This window comes from Necator americanus, chromosome V (assembly GCF_031761385.1).
Source record: "Necator americanus strain Aroian chromosome V, whole genome shotgun sequence".
In the NCBI taxonomy this organism is placed as follows: domain Eukaryota; kingdom Metazoa; phylum Nematoda; class Chromadorea; order Rhabditida; family Ancylostomatidae; genus Necator; species Necator americanus.
This window is the reverse complement of record NC_087375.1, coordinates 21,841,384-21,859,381: the sequence shown is the minus strand read 5'-3', so window position 1 is coordinate 21,859,381 and position 17,998 is coordinate 21,841,384. Positions and strand designations below refer to the sequence as shown.

Sequence of the window (17,998 nt, the reverse complement as noted above, 5' to 3'; positions counted from 1 at the left end):
ACAACTTAATGATAACTCAAGATCTCATTTGTAAGCTTAGTTGGATCAACAATCTTCAAACGGCCATCTCGTCATTATTTTTCTTGAGTAGATTGGCAGTTTGCAAGCCTAGACGCAGAGGAACTGAGTGCTCTGCTAACTTGCCCCATTTTTGATGTAACAATGACAGAAAAAGACTCATTTTATGTATTAAACTGAGGCATCTTATTCACTGAAAACTCCACAATTCCAGAACCATCTTCACCGACCACAAAACGGAAGAAATGGGACCTTTCCTTGGAGGGATTCCCTGTCCAAGTGGCATGTAAAGTACTAAAACCCCATGTCATTATCTTCACCTTCCTATTCTTGCTTCTTTCATTAGTAAACTCAATATGGAGCAGAAACCTTCCAAATATCATGTTGTGTCCCATATTGCTAGTGACACGTGTCCTCACTGTTTGTCTCAGTTGTTTACCGCTAAAACACTTGCAGCGGGAAGCAACGATCATGGGTGGGTCTCTTGTGGAGAGTCAATCCGACATTGTTTTCGTCTTCTGCATGTTCTCAACGCTGCGGCTAAGGCTTATCCTGACCCAGCTAAACCTATGACTGTGCCTATTTTTAACCGGCGATTTGTAAATATTGCCAATTGTGGCTGTACTTGCAGCAAAACGTCGCCTTTGAAATGAAGGAAAGGCTTACAAAGGAGGCAGAGACTGTTTCAGCTTCTCCCTTGCTCTAGCCGTTCTCCCAATTTTTATCTCTTCCTCATCTCAATTGCTTATGTTCATTTCCAGAATACTTATCGGGTTTTCCATTGATGAGTGGAAGTCAAGGTGCCACGGTTCTTCTTGCATACGAGCTTTGAGGTCATGTCGAGCTAATTCGAACCCTCATCAGCGCACCCTAACAATACATTACTGCAGCACTGTGCACCAATTGCACTTTAATTGCGAGGATTAATATGGATTCTTACGAAATCTGCGTTATCCTACACGAGAACAAACGAACATTGTGGATCCCACAATCGATAGAGTTATTTTTGCACGATTCAGAAGAACACCCCCATTCTCGCAAAAAACGAACCGAGCCGAAGAAAAAGCCGAGCATTTTTTCCCTCACCGGCACGTTTCACCTCCATATCTTTGAAAGAGGGATTTCGGAGGATTTTCTGGGGATGTGTTCTCCTCTTCTCCATGTCTTCGGATAAAATTCTGTGGAATTTCACAGTTTGTGAGAATGAGCAATCAGCATGTCAAGCAGTGTTTAGTGGTGGCCGCATCACTAGGTGTGGCATGGCTGCCCCGGCGGGTCGGCCCGAACGGACGGACGAATCGATTTCAGCCAGCCCCCAGAGCCTTCAACTCTGAAACCTTCGCCCGTCTCAGAGCTTCCCTTGGAACCTATCCGGCACCAACTCCTCAGTCGTGAACGAGGAGGCACGGCAAATCGTCGCCATCCACGTGTTTCTTTCCATTTTATGCAGCCATTTCTCATGCAAGTTTTCCCCTCCCTTCTTTCTTTGATCTTCCCTGAACTACTGCATTTGATCCGTCCTGACGGGATTTTACTTAAACTCAAACACTCATCCATTCACATGCATCACTGTAACTGGTTACTGAAAAGTGACATTTCTACCAAGTTTTTCTCTCCTTTTATTTTCGAACGAGGTAAACAATTTCCATTCGACCTGATTTTCCCGTGTTTTTGTTTTTCTGTCTATTCCTCTCTACAGTATCATCAACATGGAAGACCGCCCAGATTACATACCCACACCACCGTCAATTCTATCCTCGTGCCCTATCCAGCTTTGGGATTTTGTTCGTAGTCTCATTTTAAGCATATGCTCAGCCTTCAACCTGTCACTTTTGGTATTTGAGTTCTTCCGCATCTTTCTTTATCTTTTCTGTTTTCATTTCTTCCTTTTCCGTAGAACAACCAGTTCATTTCCTTATGTTGTTTACTTTTTGCGTTAATGCGTTTCTTTTTTGCACGTGTTATATTTTGAGTTTATCTTTAGCGACAAGCACCCATTCGGTAATCATTTGTCCGGAGCGTATGTTAACTGCAAACAATATTAACGGACTTTTCCCCCTACTCATAACGAAGCAACAACGATTTCACCACATCATTAGTCAAAGTAATTAGCGAAAACAATGATGAATTCTATTGTGGACCTATCCCAGGCTCTAACAGTGGGACAAAACAATATCTAAGAAATGTACTGTAGCCAAATGAGGACTTGGTAAACAAACAAGCTAGAGATGGGGTTGTAGATGGCGGGGTTACAGGTGGCTTCGCTCATTTCTTCCTAATCGTCGTAAAAAACGGCGTTGAAACCACTTTGGTTATTACGAGTTACGTCAGAACGCTGCTCTATTCCGGTTCTTTCACCAGCTTGTCAATTAGTTTCACTTGACTGTGCCGGCGGGAAGACATCATTGACCTTCAACCGCTCGCAGGTGGACGCGGCGCGTGCGCAGAGGTGCGTTGCAACTGAAATCGACTTAGAAGACGTCGTCTTCCACGCCGTTTTTTCACGACGGTACGGAGAACTGGGAGGAACACCCAGATCTCGCAACCAACAACACCGACCCTAGCTTTCCTCGCGGATTCTTTCACGTCGGTTTGCTGGTATGTTGCCTTAAGTAGGACTCTGCGAAATTTCTGTCTTTTTTCGTTGCGTCTGCAGTATAATTTGGGTTGTCACGGCTCCTCTTAGCCATCCATCGAGATAAAGAAGAAAGTGAAAACATTACGCAGCAACTGAGAGGTGCGGGGGTACACGCATGCAGCATTTCTGGAATCTCCTCTGCGAAGGGCTGATCAAGTCGGCAGCGCTGAAACCAAATCCCCAACATTCTCGAATCCAATCCAAATTAATTATTTTGCCATGCATAATGTTTTACACGGAGACTAAGTGAGCGCGAGAGAAATGAAAGCTACAGTACATTTCAAAGCTTTGATGCGCTAACGTTAGCTGTACTGTAAACATTTTTTGTGAGTAAAGGTTCTTGTTGATTTCCCAACATTAATAGAGTTGCTAGTGTTTTTGTATTAGTGACGTTACGAATTATTTGAAAGAGCAGAGTGCAACGGTTTTTAAATGTTCTGCCCAGTAAACATACATAAAGTAACATACATGAAGATAACAGAGAGGCAAAAGGATCGTTGCAGAAGCGGAAGTGTGGTCGTAGAACAGCTGGACGAGAAGAATCACTTATCTTTGCCTGGGTGACCTCATCGCGTCAGCAGCAAATCAGACACTTCTGTCTTACTCAGGCTCTCTCTGCTCCTCAATCTCCTCGGAGTGTCGCGGTTATCCAGGCAAACAGTACTGCGACATTAATGATATTCCTATTTGAACTTCATTCTCCTATAAACACACTAACCTGGAAGATGTGCATGATTCTCGCGCAAGCCTTAATGCTCTCCCTTATTCTAATGCTACTGACACTATCGGAAAGAAGTGGCGCGCAGGGTTTTTTCCTAAAAGTTCGTGAGAAGAAAACCTTGTCAGCGCCGGGGCTGCGTCCGTGTCTGATAATAGAACTTATCTCAAGCAACAAGACAAAGCCTCAAACAATCCTCTTTTACAAAACTTCAAAATTCCAAAAAGAATGTGAAATGACGCTGAACTGACGCTGATAACTGATATTCTGCATGCGTATGACGCATTGAAACCTTCCTGCTGAACGAAGGAAATCGTTGTTGCTTTGAATTCTGCTAACGCTCGAATGCATGATTCAAACTATTATTCGTCATGTCGAAATACATTGCAGTAACTACTATTTTACTATAGATTGAAAAATGGATGGCTACCCTAGGGCAGTGATGATGACCGATTATGATCGCCGCAAACAGATCAGTGTTCGCGGTATAGCACAGGTGGAGAACGTCAGCAACATCAAGAAGGCGTTTAATAGACATCTACACTTTTCCATCATCAAGGTAATTACGATAACAGAAATGTTGTGAAAATGTGGAAAGCAGGCTTGCGTTCTGAACTTCAAAAAAACTGACTAGATCCTCGCTGTCTGTCTGTACACTCTCCCGTTTAGTTTTTCTCTCGTAAAATTATCGTTGCTAAGCTCATTTGAAGCGCGATCAAGTTCTACACGGAAAATCTTCTGTCAAATTTCCTTAACTCTCGATCGTAATAGCAAAAAGCTCAGCGACCTTCAATTCACAATGGATTCTGTTGAATTTGCTGACGTGTATGATCCTTTGAGAAAACAACGTACGCTTCCCTTGGCGAAAATAACGGTTACGAGAAGAAAAACATAGATGTAACTGGATATAATTTGCAGAAGTAAAAGTTCTAGTCAACAATTAAGATCATATTTGAAACGTTTGCAGTTTGGAATAAGAAAACCTCGAGAATTAATTAATTGACCTGGAATGGAAAAGTAGAAATGTTTGATGTTGCTCCACACACGTTGTGTGACACGGACTTATGGATCCTTGCAGTCGAAAACCATATTGCGCTGAATACGACACGTAGAAAGAATTGCTGTGAAAGAAAAAGAGGGTGGAGCAAAGTTGGAAGCGGCCAGGAAGAGTTGGTTACAGGCATCACCCCACGAATCTGGGGTGATGTGGGTTTCCGGTGGGTTATGCCTATACGGAGTCGTAGATTATGGAGAGAAGGGTGATTCCGTCCATTTCCTAATTGCCTTAAAAAATGGCCCGGAAGATACGACTTCGAGCATTCCGGTGCGCTATTTTCTACGAGTTCGAAGGTTAGCGCACAAGCCTTGTGCACGCGCCGCATCTTCCGGACCGTTTTTTTTTTCGGCAATTAAGAAGAAATGGACGGAATCACCCTCCTCTCCATAATCTACGACTCCATATAGGAACTCTCCACCTGAAATCCGTACCAGATTTGCCTTTGAGCGCAGCAAGCCACGAAATGGGAGGTGTTGGGATTTATCCATGAATACATAGAGTTAGGGGCATAGTTGACGAGTATAAGGGCGATCCCGAATCCTCCTACGACGCATCTAGTGACATGCAGAGCCTACAAGCGCTGCTCCTCCCAGCGCATGGGAGGCAGCGCCAGTGGCTCATTGATTATCTACCCCCGCAAACGTGACACGTTGTTAGGTGCCTCGTAGGGGTACGGTGCGGCAATGCTGTAACACCGTTCCTTCTGGATGACTAGGGAGAACTGTATCTGTGATCGCGTTCAAGCTCGTGATCACCGTAATCCCATCTATTGGCGGAGAGATGCCAACACCCTTAATTTCCTGATATGCTGCCTCTATCCCTTTATTTCCGAGAACCTTCTATTAACTCACGTTCCTTCATGTTTATTTCATCATCAGCTGCAAAGAAAGCATGAAAAGGCACAATAGCTTGATTTTCTCAGGATAGATAAGGAACTAGTAACTTTACCATTTATAACTAATGTAGTTTTTCCATGATTATGAAGTGCAACCTTTCCATAATTGCCATAAATGTTTTCGAAGGAAAAATTTTCCAATGACAAATTAGGATTGTTGAGTTACGTGGGGATTGCGATCCGATAGTACCCTAAAAGCAGCGTATCACGAAATTGACGTAATGTGGAAACCTGATGGAAAACGTATGAGGTTCGGACCGTCTCCGAGGAGACCTCATTGGTTTTCGACCACTTGCGCGTGGATGCACAAAGGTAAAACTACAAAAACTACTAACTAACTAAACTAACTACATAGAAGTGGTATAAGAGTTTTTTTTTTGCACGTCCGTGGGTGTTCGGCCGTTCTTTCGTTACCTGCAATGATCTATGTTTGAGCCCCATCTAGATCTACAATCTACAGTTGAGAAAGTATTGATGCAAAAAATAGCTTCAGAACTATTCGCAGAATGGATTTCGACACGATGTTCCATTTCCAGTGAGACGTTTTATGTGTGTGTACCTAAGTTTCAGTTATAATGTTCTGGAGAGCAAGAGAGTTAGGTGATTCCATACTGATTTCGGAGGAAAATCTATCTGAAATTTATCTTGGTACGTCTTTCTCTCTAAATTGGGCGATTTTACGCTATATACAAAATGTGTTCAACCGTATGACCGAGACGCGAGTGCACCAAGACAAGCTCTTTCCTTACTCCATATTCCACCTTCCGTCTTTCCTACTTCCGAAGATGTTCGGCTGTTTATTTACCATCTAAAGTACGGTTTTTTTTCTTAACTCGACCGACTCAGGTTTTCTGCACAGGATCCACATGGCGGGTCACTCGTGTCACTGCACAAACTTGTCTTTTTGCTCATCTGCGACAGCTGTAACGGTTCAAAACAGTCTTCACCTATTTTCGCGCAAATTTGCCATCGTTTTTGGAAAGAATGCTTGCGGTGAGAAAAGAAACAGGCAGTGCACCATTCTTTGCAATGCCCTTTGTTTGATATCGAGCCATAAATCAGAACTTTCGATTCGACTGTGGTGCGATTCACCCAAAAATAAGTGGTGAGAACGTATGCGCACTCTTGTAAGGATATGAATTTTTTGGAAATGAACAGTTGTAAGAAAGCACCCAGAAGAACAAAGACTGGGTCTCTTGTTAGCTGCACTCATCTCTGAAGTGGAGATCCATCCTCATCGCAGCCTCCACCGCCCGTTTCGAGCGTTTCCGCCTACACAGCTGCACCAAGACACCTTCAGATCGTTTTGACTAAACCATATGTGGTCTCGCGTGGTGTAACGGGAAAACAGCTACAATAGATAGCCTCTTTTTGCATCTTTCTCTCACTGGTAGCTCGCTACGTTTTGCGAAAAAGTCCAGCATCATTGAACGACCTGAAGGTTGACTAATGTCTTCTGCTACTTTACTTGGTTCAGTTGGTAGAACCCTTCAAAACCTTTGCATACATCGATTACAACTGACTCGTTCATGAGATGTCTGTACGACACACGCGCTAACTTGAAATAGATCCCTAGTCGCGGACTGAGAAAGATGAAAGCCGCGATGCGGGCCGTTACGTGCACAAAATTGCGACTCGACTCATTTTTGCGAGAACGTGAAAGAAGATTTTAAGGACCGTAATGTTGCAACACCTCGAGATTATTACATGGCCCTCGCCAACACAGTCAGAGATCACCTAGTGAGCAGATGGATCCGCACACAACAACACTACTACGAGAAAGACCCTAAGGTGAGTTCTTCGCAGTGGATTTTGCTAGAGCCCGCATGGCACAAATTGCGCTCGGGATTTGTCGTGAAGAGTATTATTTGACTTATTTGTCTGAGAAAGTGGTGACAGTAGTTTTCCATTGATATCCATCAGAAAATTTTGTGCTTCTCAGAGTCAAGAGCCAGCATTTTCGAATCTTATCAGGTTTAGAGGGTCTACTATCTGTCTCTCGAATTCTATATGGGTCGTACACTTTCAAACACAATGATGAACCTCGGACTTCAAGCCACTGTTGATGAGGCACTTTATCAGGCAACTTTTTATTTACAGTTTCGTCACTTCGCATCTGATTGGGAGATGTTGGGTGGGGTACACTCAAGTCTGCTCCAATCGAACCGCATTGGAAGGCAGAAATTGACCCTGGAGCACGAGAACCGTCCCTTACTCTCAAATGGCTTTCCCATTTCAGAAGTCGATAGCTCGTTAGTCGGCAGTCGATCACTGGAAGCGATCAGTGTTAAATCAGTCAGGGCCCTAAGACCGGAGTATTAGTCTTAGTGGATATATGACATGTAGGCTAAAGCTACTAAAAGAAAAAAGGAAGATAGAGCTGGAACTACCAATGCGTTGACTCTCCAAACTCGTTTCCTGGAGGTGAATTGATAAGTCATATCATGTCTAGCTTTCAACAGAACCGAAAATGGCTAGAGATATGGCTTCGCAATCCGCATTTAACAGTTAAGAACAGTTCTTGTGCTCTAAGAACAATTTTTGCGCTCTAAGTACAGTTCGATTATAGCTTCTTGGGCCAACTTTCCATAACTCATTCTAAATGTTGATTTACCACAAGAGGAAGCACAGTGATGAATTGTAGTGTGTAGAAATATTTGGGTTCTACTTAAAGGCAGCGTATCACGAAATTGATGTAGTAAGATAGACGTAGTAACGCCGGTCGAGTTCGGGTTGCAGCTTACGGAAACGAGCTTAGCTCCGCCCATCCTCCCTATTCGTTGTAAAAACCAGCGTTCCTCGTAGCAATCGACTACAAGGGACGTCAGAATGCGCCTCTGATGCACGCACCAGTACCGTCAGCAACCTTTACGTTGTTTTCACTTGAATAGGCTACTGAGAAGACTTCATTGGTTGCAGAACGCTCGCACATGGATGCGGCGCGTGCACTAGGGTGCGCGACGATTAGGGGAAGATGAACGGAGCCACGCTCGTTTCTGTAATCTACAACCTGAATTCCACGTTTTCCTCGGAGTTTCCGTAACCGCTGCGGTCACCGCACCGCTTACCGTCTACGCAACTGCACCGAGCTTAATGTCGTTTTGACTCTACTATGCACTGCATTTGACCAAGAGTGCACTCAAGTATTGCTAAAGCATCCATTGTGCGATGATCATTGTTTTTTTTTTACTATGCATATTTGCTCTGAAGCGCTATTACTTCGTCCTATGTGGTCACAATAGAAAAATCTTCTAATTTTTAATTTTAGTCTTACTAGTAACAATGCAAAACAAAGCTCAACTGGTTCATAGTTCAACAACGTCCAACTTTTATTTGTCGGTCATTAATGTATAATTCGTTATCATATAAATAATATCAATAAATTATGTTACAGCTTGGTCTAGAGATAGAAGAGCTTCAAGAGATCGAAGAAGACGCTGGACTTGGGAATGGAGGTCTTGGTCGTCTTGCTGCTTGCTTTCTTGATTCAATGGCTACATTGGGTATACCAGCTTATGGTTATGGGCTTCGATACGAGTATGGAATCTTCAAACAACTAATAAAGGATGGTTGGCAGGTGGGCTTCAACTTTAACTATAGATAACTCCGTGATTTGCTACTTTGTCTATTCAGCATTATTTATAGCTTTATAAAGGTTCATTTATGGCTAAAAAGTTACAAATTTTTTTTATATAACAAACTAAATTGTAATTTACGCTAGTTATATTACTTGTAGTTCTTAAGCTGTTAAGCGAATGAATTGAAGTTGGGAATAACTTGTACATGCGTTCAGGATTCGATCAGTTTTTTGGATAATAGGTAGGTGCTTGCTTGAAGAGCATGTCCTCAAAGATCGCGTGGTCCCATACATCGTTTTCATTCGTTCTTTCCCTCGCAATCATTCTCAACTTTCAGTCCATGTTGCGAACACATCAGTTCGTTTTGTTGGCGACTGATCGTTTATCTTCCTCGATGGCATTTTTTTCCTTTAATCCACTCAAACACCCCTTCATACCTTGCTCCTAATCACGGGGTCCAATTCGACTTTTAGTGCGCCGCTCAAATTTTAAAACCCACTTCTTCAGTGATAAGTTATAGGTGGTAAGTGATTTTTGAAAAAATTTCCGCCTAAGTTTCCGTTGCCTGACACTGTTTCAAAGATTCTCGCATGTTATGATCTCAATATTTCGTGGCATTCTATATGTGACGTGTTGGGATCAAGCCTAGAAGGCCTTTCTTCAGGTTTCTTCGCAGCTTCCAAAGTTTAGTTCACTTGATCATTCGTTTGTAGCTTTTACACACATTCAGCGCAGCCTGGTAGTCTTGATGTCATAGCTATCGTTCACACGCATTAGGACCTCTCGGAAATGCAGTGCTTCCATTTACAATCACAGATATTTTACTTTGAGTGAATATGAATCGTAATTCCGCTAGAGGAGATGGTGGAACCACCAGGGAGACGCTAATTACATGAAAACAATTTCAGTTAGTGGGTATGTGATAGATATTCGCACGAGGCCTGCAGTTTTCCACTGACGATGAATCTCTTCCTGAGAAAAGAATTCCTCTGAAGGACATGGCAGATGTGCGGTAGGCATGCGTTCGGCAACAGGATTGCTGTTTTCGTTTCAGTCCTCTAGTTCAAATCCTTCCATATTATATTGTTCTCCTAGAGCTCTTCAGTTCTTCTTCAGCTGATAGAACTTTTAAGAGGGCCTGGCGCCTCGTAGTGAACCACATCTCTGTTGTGCCGTCTTGGCCCAAAAGAATTCGCGCTTAACCCGGAAATTTATCTTCTTTCTGATCATCCTACTGTCTCCCATGTAAAAATTCAGTGCACGAGTGGCTGAAGCACTGCGCTGGACAGGGAAGTAGATTTCTTTAGCACTAAGCAGTTACTATGTGCTGTGGTATTTATCACGAACGTGATACTACTTAATTAGCTCAATAGCTGCTTTTCGTATCTTATAGCAATGCATAGCTGTCGATGATTCATAACTTGAGTTAATGCAGTCTGGCGGCCGAATTTGTAGTCCTTAGGTTCGCAGTAGCAAAAAATGATTCATTGGACAAAGATGTTTACAGGGCAACCGAGTACTTCTTTGTGTTAGCTTCTACAGGACATCATAACAGTCTACTCCGCCCTCAATGTACCATATAAATAGCCGTAGAAAGTTCATTGTGCCATTTTTCTTGCTTTCATGTTGTTTATAATTTTGCTAGCTCTTCTTGCCTTCATGTATTGCATGCCTTTATTACTGTTAATCATTTGCTCGCTTTGTTTGCCTTAGTTACTGCTAATGTTATGCGTTTAATTACCCAAGTTTGAGGTGGTGCTGAATAAAGTTGCTAAGTAATATCCCGCGTGGCACATAATACGAGACCGTCAACTACCGAAGCCCAAAACAAGTCCTCCAACAATACATATTTTTTGGTTTCGCTTTAAAAGACCTATCAACCATCGAGCTGCTTCCCACGTCAACGAAAAATTTTGTCATTGGTTTACCTTTAGCTAGGTTTCCGAAGCCCGGTGGAGACATTACTAGAAAATCTCTGCTTTGCAAAAAAAAAAAACTTCGTAATTCGACGCCCAAAGTTATCCTCGCCCCACTGTGAGCCGGTAGACCGGTCTGGAGATTTCGGCAATTTATAGTCGACAATCATTTAAGTTTTGTTCAACAATTTCAAGCTGTTTGCCAATTCTATGTATGTGGATATATATATATATATTCCAATTAATCGAAAATCTAAACAGGGCTTCCGAACACCACCACTGCACTTCGTCAGTTCCTTGGGAAGAACCTATTTGCAGAATAAAATTGTACTAGTTTCTTTTACTCCAAATATGTCGAATCCTTAACGTTTCTGTTGCTCAACTTCTATTTCTCACGAAATGAATTACGTGTTTCTTTAGTAAAATTCTTTGTTCAGTGAGTAACGATGGATTTTTAGATGGAAGAACCTGATGACTGGCTACGATTTGGCAACCCTTGGGAAAAAGCTAGGCCAGAGTATATGCTCCCGGTGAACTTTCACGGAAGAGTAATTAAAGACGAGAAAGGAAAGGTCAGTTGAATATCGTTCTCAAGAGTTGCTTTTATATGTAGTTCACTTCACTCACTTCGTGTTAACAGTTGACACCTCAATCTCTACATTTGCCCACAGAGACCAGAACATCGTTAGTTTTGTGATACGCGGCGTTTATGATAGCTGATTGTCCCCTGGGAGGGAGAAGAGAATTTAAATGCATCTATTCTTCTTGCACGGTTAACTTTCTTCTCGAGTATTGGTGTCCACTGCCGTTTTCTTGCCGATAGCAGCTTCCTGTACAGGTCCCAGAAGCACCATAGTCAAGCCTTGAAGCAGTGGTGGTTCCGTTGGTGTGTTTTTCTTACAGCAGCCAGGAGTTCATAGCGTTCCCCGAACGCGTCGTTAGTTGATAGGCGTTTCACTTCTATTCGTAAAAGATGATTGATAGAAAATATTAGTTCTCTATTTTCGAACATTAGACTGTCTCTTTTGGACAGGGATGCTCTTTCAGCATGTGCTAGGGAACTTCCAGAACATGCAACATGCATCTTTCAGGACTTTGACGAAATTGTCGACAAATCTGATAGTTTTTCCTATATTCCCAGAAAGTCTAGAAAGTAAAGCCATCGCTGTATTTCGTAGTAAAACAACTAATCTTGTCGATTTAGTCCCAATGGGTGGATACTCAAGTCGTCTTTGCAATGCCGTACGACACACCTGTTCCAGGATATCGTAACAATGTTGTCAACACTCTCCGGCTGTGGAGCGCCAAGGTGATTTTTAATTAAGGCTGAAGTACATACAAGTTTTTTCAGAGGTTTTATGAACGTGCTCGTACTACGCTTCCTTTCTAATGTTTTGTGAATATGACTATTAAGTATTATCCGACAAATGTGATTTTAGGCTGAGAATCACTTTCACCTCAAATTCTTCAACGATGGTGACTACGTACAAGCTGTTATGGACCGGAATCTTTCAGAAAATATCACAAGAGTGTTGTATCCTAATGACAATGTACCTCAACGATTTTTTCTACACTGGAAGTGCTAGTTGGAGGTTTTGTGATTATTCCAGGTATTCATTGGCAAGGAGCTTCGCTTAAAGCAACAGTATTTCTTGGTAGCAGCTACACTGCAAGATATTATTAGACGTTTCAAGTCAAGCAAATACGGTTGCCGTGATGCGATTCGCGTTAATTTCGACTCTTTCCCTGATAAAGTAAGATTTTTGCTCAAACGCACTTTTCAAGTGCTTGTTGGAAGTTTTATTGTAGGTCGCCATCCAACTGAACGATACTCATCCTTCCATCGGAATTCCTGAATTAATTCGTTTGCTCATTGACGTTGAAGGTTGGTAGCTACTTATTCGTTTAAAGTAGTTTACATCGTATTTCAAAACATTTATCCACTTCTATGGTTGTATTGTAAAAGCAAATGTTGCACTTGAAGAAAATGCAGTACCTAATATGTTTCTGAATCATAATTCCTTTGTAGAACAAAGAAGCTTTATAGTCTTTCTCAAAGAAAGCATTGACGGGTAGTTGCTCGCACTTTGTAGTGAGCTGTTGAAAAGCATATTTGTAACTATTGGAAATTATTATTAAATTCTTGTTGTTCCATATGTCACTAAAAAAAGCTGGTAAGTTTCTAAGTCTCTTGTATTTATACGATCTTGCATCTTCCTTCACCCATGTTTGCGTACTCAATTGCAGCCGAGTACATTTGACACCATTATATGTTCCTCGAGTCGAAACTTCCTATTTCTAATTTACGTCCATGTAGGCGCTTCTTTTACGCTCTCTTTCAAAGTGAGCCCTGACACTTTCACCATGCTTTTTTCTCTAGAAAGCATATCAGACGCCATTCTAGCCTTTCTCCCACCGTGACAGCTTTCTGTCTTTTAGGACTGCCTTGGTCCCAAGCATGGGATATATGTGTTAAGACATTCGCTTACACAAACCATACTCTCCTTCCTGAAGCATTAGAAAGATGGCCAGTATCAATGCTACAGTCTATGCTACCTCGCCACCTTGAAATTATCTATGATATCAACCAGAAGTTTATAGAGGTAAATTCTTTCAAAGTACTTATTTTTTAATGGTATTTTAAAGGGATTCACGCATTATTTTGTAGACGGTTTCCGCGCGTTATCCCGGCGACTTCAGCAGAATGCGCCGTATGTCGATAGTCGAAGAAGCTGATCAATTTGGAGAGGTAACAAAAATTGACGGCTATCAGTTTCCCATGGTAACATCCGTTATTTCAGAAACGTATTAACATGGCTCATCTGTGCATAGTTGCTTCGCATGCCATCAACGGTGTCGCTGCATTGCACTCGGAACTACTCAAAAGCAACACGTTAGTTTTTCTAGCAATTGCTGTTTAGTTCGTTTTTGTAGGCTTTTTTGCTAAATTTATGGTTTATTGCGCCTTTCGTTACAACTGATCCACCACAAATATTCTTATATCTGAAATATTTCATTAAGACGTAAAGAACTCCCTGCACATATTCAAGACCTGAAGCTATAGAAATGGGCCGTAAGGGGGCGTTCACACTAAACTCATTCTACATGAATAAATTCGATGTTCTTGAAAGCTTTTTTCTTCGAATTTAGATGACGGTTTTTTGTTTATTAGCATTGGCCAGAGCTGAGATATTCTTTCCAAATGCGCAGCCTCCGTTCAGTATTGTGCTAAAGTTTTTTTTTTTCACTTACCTCTACATCGTTACTAATTCGTCTAGGATAGAACTGCAAAACCATATCTTTAGAACATTTTCTTTACTCACTGCTACCTCATCTGGTCAAAAGGTTAACTCACTCAGGTTAACTCGTTTTTACTCTCTTTCTCTCTCTCACCACACTATACGTCTTTCGTGTTTCAGGTCTATATTTCCTCAATGCACCATTAAATAACACCTGCTATCTGATAAAATGAACTTTCTGATTTTTTTTAGATTCAAAGACTTCTATGAGATGTACCCAGAGAAGTTCCAGAATAAAACAAATGGTATTACACCACGTCGTTGGCTTCTTTTGTCAAATCCTTCACTTGCCGATCTTATTGCGGAGGTAAGAACTTTGTCATTGTTCAAAATGCAACATAATAGAAGGTAGTTACTTCAGAAAATTGGAGAAGACTGGATCACGAATTTGGATGAATTGCAAAAATTGAAGGAATTCGCTAATAATCCTAGTTTCCTCGATCAACTTCGCCGCGTGAAGCAAGAGAACAAGATGCGTGTTGCTCAGTACATAAATGAGGACTACAATGTAGATGTCAATCCTGCCAGTATCTTTGATATCCACGTAAGGCTCACTTTGATGGTGCTATTCGTATTATGAGATGTGCTTTTGATCTTCCAAGAATTGCAGGTAAAACGAATTCATGAATACAAACGGCAACTATTGAACATTCTGCATGTCATTGCGCTTTATAATAGAATAAAGGCAAATCCAAACATAGACATGGTTCCGAGAACGTTTTTGTACGGTGGAAAGGTTGGTGATCAAAATGTAATACGAGTTCAGAAATCGGGAAGGGCAGATGACTTCAGGCTGCTCCCGGGTATCACATGGCAAAACAGATTATTCGACTCATCACTAGCGTAGGAGAGGTTGTAAACAACGACCCCATTGTTGGTGATAAACTGAAGGTATGTTCCCTCTAGTGAACGTAGATTTTTATAGTATAGAGTAAAACGTATGTAAAGGGTAATGGTGACATATATAACACAATTGGCTGTAACATGAAAAAAATTGTATCACATGTTGAAGAATTACAAACTAAAATTTCGGAAATATTATGAGACTTACTTTATTTGCTCTCAATGATTCATTTCAAGGTCGTATTCCTCGAGAACTATCGCGTGTCTATGGCAGAGAAGATAATTCCGGCTGCGGATATCAGCGAACAGATCTCAACGGCTGGCACGGAAGCTTCTGGAACAGGAAATATGAAGTTCATGGTGGGATCCTTATTTTGATGTCAAAATCCAATTTTTCTCTACCATTGAATGAAGTGGGTGTTTGATTGTATAGCTCAATGGAGCCCTAACCGTTGGGACACTCGATGGAGCTAACGTTGAAATGGCCGAGGAAATGGGAATGGAAAATATTTTCATCTTTGGAATGAACGTTAAAGAGGTTTCTTTTCCTTTTATCTTTTTTTCGAGTGTGTGTTATCATCCACTTCACTTCCGTTGGATTTGTTATTGTTGTAGGTTGAAGACCTACAGAATCGCGGGTACAATGCTGAGGAGTTCATTAATAAGAGTCCAGTCTTAAAGCAGGTATACACTTTTTTGAAAAAAGAATCTACTTTTTGCACTATTTCATTGTCACTGATCTCAATTTTTTAAACTACTCGAAAAATGTTAGTTTTATAAGACCATTTTTTGTATTTACTCAGTAACGCGTTAAACACATCGGTTTGTAGAGCGAAAGTAACTTACAGATAGTCGAACAAATCGAGGCTGGCATGTTCACTCCAGAACAACCGGATCAGCTACGTGATCTCACTAATATGTTGCGGCGTCATGATAGATTCCTAGTTTGTGCCGACTTTGATGCGTATATTGCATGCCAGGACAAGGTTTGTGTCTTTTTTCGTCTTTTCGTCTTTCTTCAGATGTTTATGGTTCCTTGTAGAGAGGAAGTACATTACATTAATGTGCACATTTTCGATGTGCCGATTTCTTTCGTGCCAGTGACGATTATTGACGCTAATTTTTAAGGTAGCCGCAACATACCGAGACCAGGAAAAGTGGTGCCGAATGGCGTTAATGAACATCGCTTCCACTGGCAAATTTAGCACGGATCGAACCATCATGGAATATGCCCGTGAAATTTGGGGAATTGAACATGGGGAGACCGCCCTACCAGCCCCTTATGAGCACATGGATGGAGTGGAAAACCCACAGTAATACAGAATGCCAGCGCCTAATGCTGATTTGTTAATATTATCTTCAGCTTTGTACTAAGTAGGGATAGCGCTGAGTGATGTGTCATCCAACACTTGCGACTTATGAATCGCAAGAAATTCACCTATTCCATCCTAACGGCCGGTTATAGATCTATAAAACGTGTGTTTTTCAGAGATTTCAGAGAATGTTTTAAAATTTCTATTGCATTTAGTTATGACAATAGATTTCCTGTTGTTAGCTGTAGATAAATCAGTGTGATAGGGTAACACATGTAATTACTTTTTAGAGAAACGACAAACACCACGTATCACAGCAAGTATGCAGCGAACAAGTACCAGCGATCTGTACCTTTCTACACAAGGTTCCTACACCTATTACTATTCCTTGCCCATTCTCCGATTCCCAATTTTGCCCATTTTATGCGGTTTTATCTTGCTCCATTCAGCTTGGCAAGAAAAACAAGCTGCGGAAGAACTGATGTTGAGAAGCAAAAACACAGAAGAAAAAAGCTATTTTCTGATCAAGTATCCCAAAAATGACTCTGTGAAATTGGTACGAGATATCCCCACGCAACCATATTACAAATCTAAAGCCTCGGGCTTCTTTTGAACAGCGTTAGATTAATAGCCTGTTTGTAGGACCGAAGGATCCATGCACATTTCGTTTATTCCCGTAGGTTAGAGTAGTAGATATTTCGCAGTGTGATGTTGTACTCGATCTATTCTCCTAGCAGGTTGATTTTTAAAAAAATGTCTAAGAAAAAGTGATTGAATAGGATGGTTCTAAGAGTAGCATATCTTCAAGATCAATCTACTGAGTGAGGGTGATAGGAAATTTCTTAGATGTAAGTATGATCTTTCAGCGCCAAACACCTTTGCTTAAAAAATGAGTTTTCGCGAAAATAATGAGCAGTTGACGCTCAGATCAATGGGATACGTGAACATCTTAGTCGATTTGCTACATTTGTCCGTTGCTTAATGAGTATAGGCCCTTTTGAGAAAAAACTATAAAATCAGGACCTTCTCTGAATCACGGCAGAAAACTTCGTTCTAATACGAAGTGAGTGTACATATACAACACCGCTACTGACTTGTGTCCCAAAAACCGTCGCCGACGGATTAATCCCTCGCAAACCGTCGGAATTCTTGGAAGTGGGCAAAAAAATACCATTCGAAAGTAAATGAGCTGATGATTTCAAATATACTTCGAAAATTTACTTTTGACAAATGTGTGGCCTGAAAACGGGCAAAGTTTCCTTAAGCCCCGTTAATTACTTTCACACCTCCACAATCCTGCCATTGGGATATCCCGCGGATACATCTCCATGGAAGGAAGGGATTTCCGTCTTTTTGTGAGAAGAACTGGCTATTTGAGGTACTGAAAAAATTCATAGAGGCTGCAAAAATTTCTGTTTTGTGAAGACAGACGAAATTTTCTCCAATTTGGTCACTCTAAAACCATGACCAGCTGTCATCCAATGTTAGCGCCCAATTCACTTCCCGTAAAGGAAGGAGAGTTCTAAGCAAGTTCTGAATCGCGAGACTTAACCGGTCACTCTAAGCCGTTGACAGCTGTTCAAAAATTGGACCAAATAACGAAATAGAGTAATGTTGTAAGTTGGACACTGGAAAAACTAGACGTTTTCAAAGCTAGAAACTTTCAGTATAAACTATTGTCTAGTACAAGTTGTTTACTGAAAAATTTCCGAGGAGATTTTTC

At 41.4% G+C, this 17,998-nt stretch overlaps 2 protein-coding genes across 3 annotated transcripts; both read left to right on the top strand.

Moving 5' to 3' along the window:
* Positions 1 to 1,277: 1,277 nt before the first annotated feature.
* Positions 1,278 to 16,279, top strand: RB195_014796 (uncharacterized protein; the record flags this gene model as incomplete). Of its 2 annotated transcripts, XM_064205208.1 has the most annotated exons (23): positions 1,278 to 1,293; positions 3,265 to 3,316; positions 3,810 to 3,933; positions 7,001 to 7,117; positions 7,307 to 7,408; positions 8,721 to 8,903; positions 11,279 to 11,392; positions 12,025 to 12,129; positions 12,260 to 12,370; positions 12,431 to 12,574; positions 12,630 to 12,705; positions 13,260 to 13,423; positions 13,489 to 13,569; positions 13,622 to 13,713; positions 14,312 to 14,426; positions 14,481 to 14,663; positions 14,730 to 14,855; positions 14,912 to 15,010; positions 15,200 to 15,322; positions 15,396 to 15,500; positions 15,578 to 15,646; positions 15,811 to 15,948; positions 16,091 to 16,279. In XM_064205208.1, 23 exons carry the CDS (start codon positions 1,278 to 1,280, stop codon positions 16,277 to 16,279), a joined length of 2,628 nt encoding a protein of 875 aa, XP_064061089.1. The 2 variants fall into 2 exon arrangements, with proteins under 2 accessions (XP_064061089.1, XP_013300568.1); XM_013445114.2 differs by lacking the exons at positions 1,278 to 1,293; positions 3,265 to 3,316 and having other exon boundaries at positions 3,793 to 3,933.
* A 318-nt stretch (positions 16,280 to 16,597) lies between these two features.
* Positions 16,598 to 16,888, top strand: RB195_014795 (uncharacterized protein; the record flags this gene model as incomplete). The annotated part of the gene is made up of 2 exons (XM_064205207.1): positions 16,598 to 16,640; positions 16,725 to 16,888. 2 exons carry the CDS (start codon positions 16,598 to 16,600, stop codon positions 16,886 to 16,888), a joined length of 207 nt encoding a protein of 68 aa, XP_064061088.1.
* Positions 16,889 to 17,998: the final 1,110 nt, after the last annotated feature.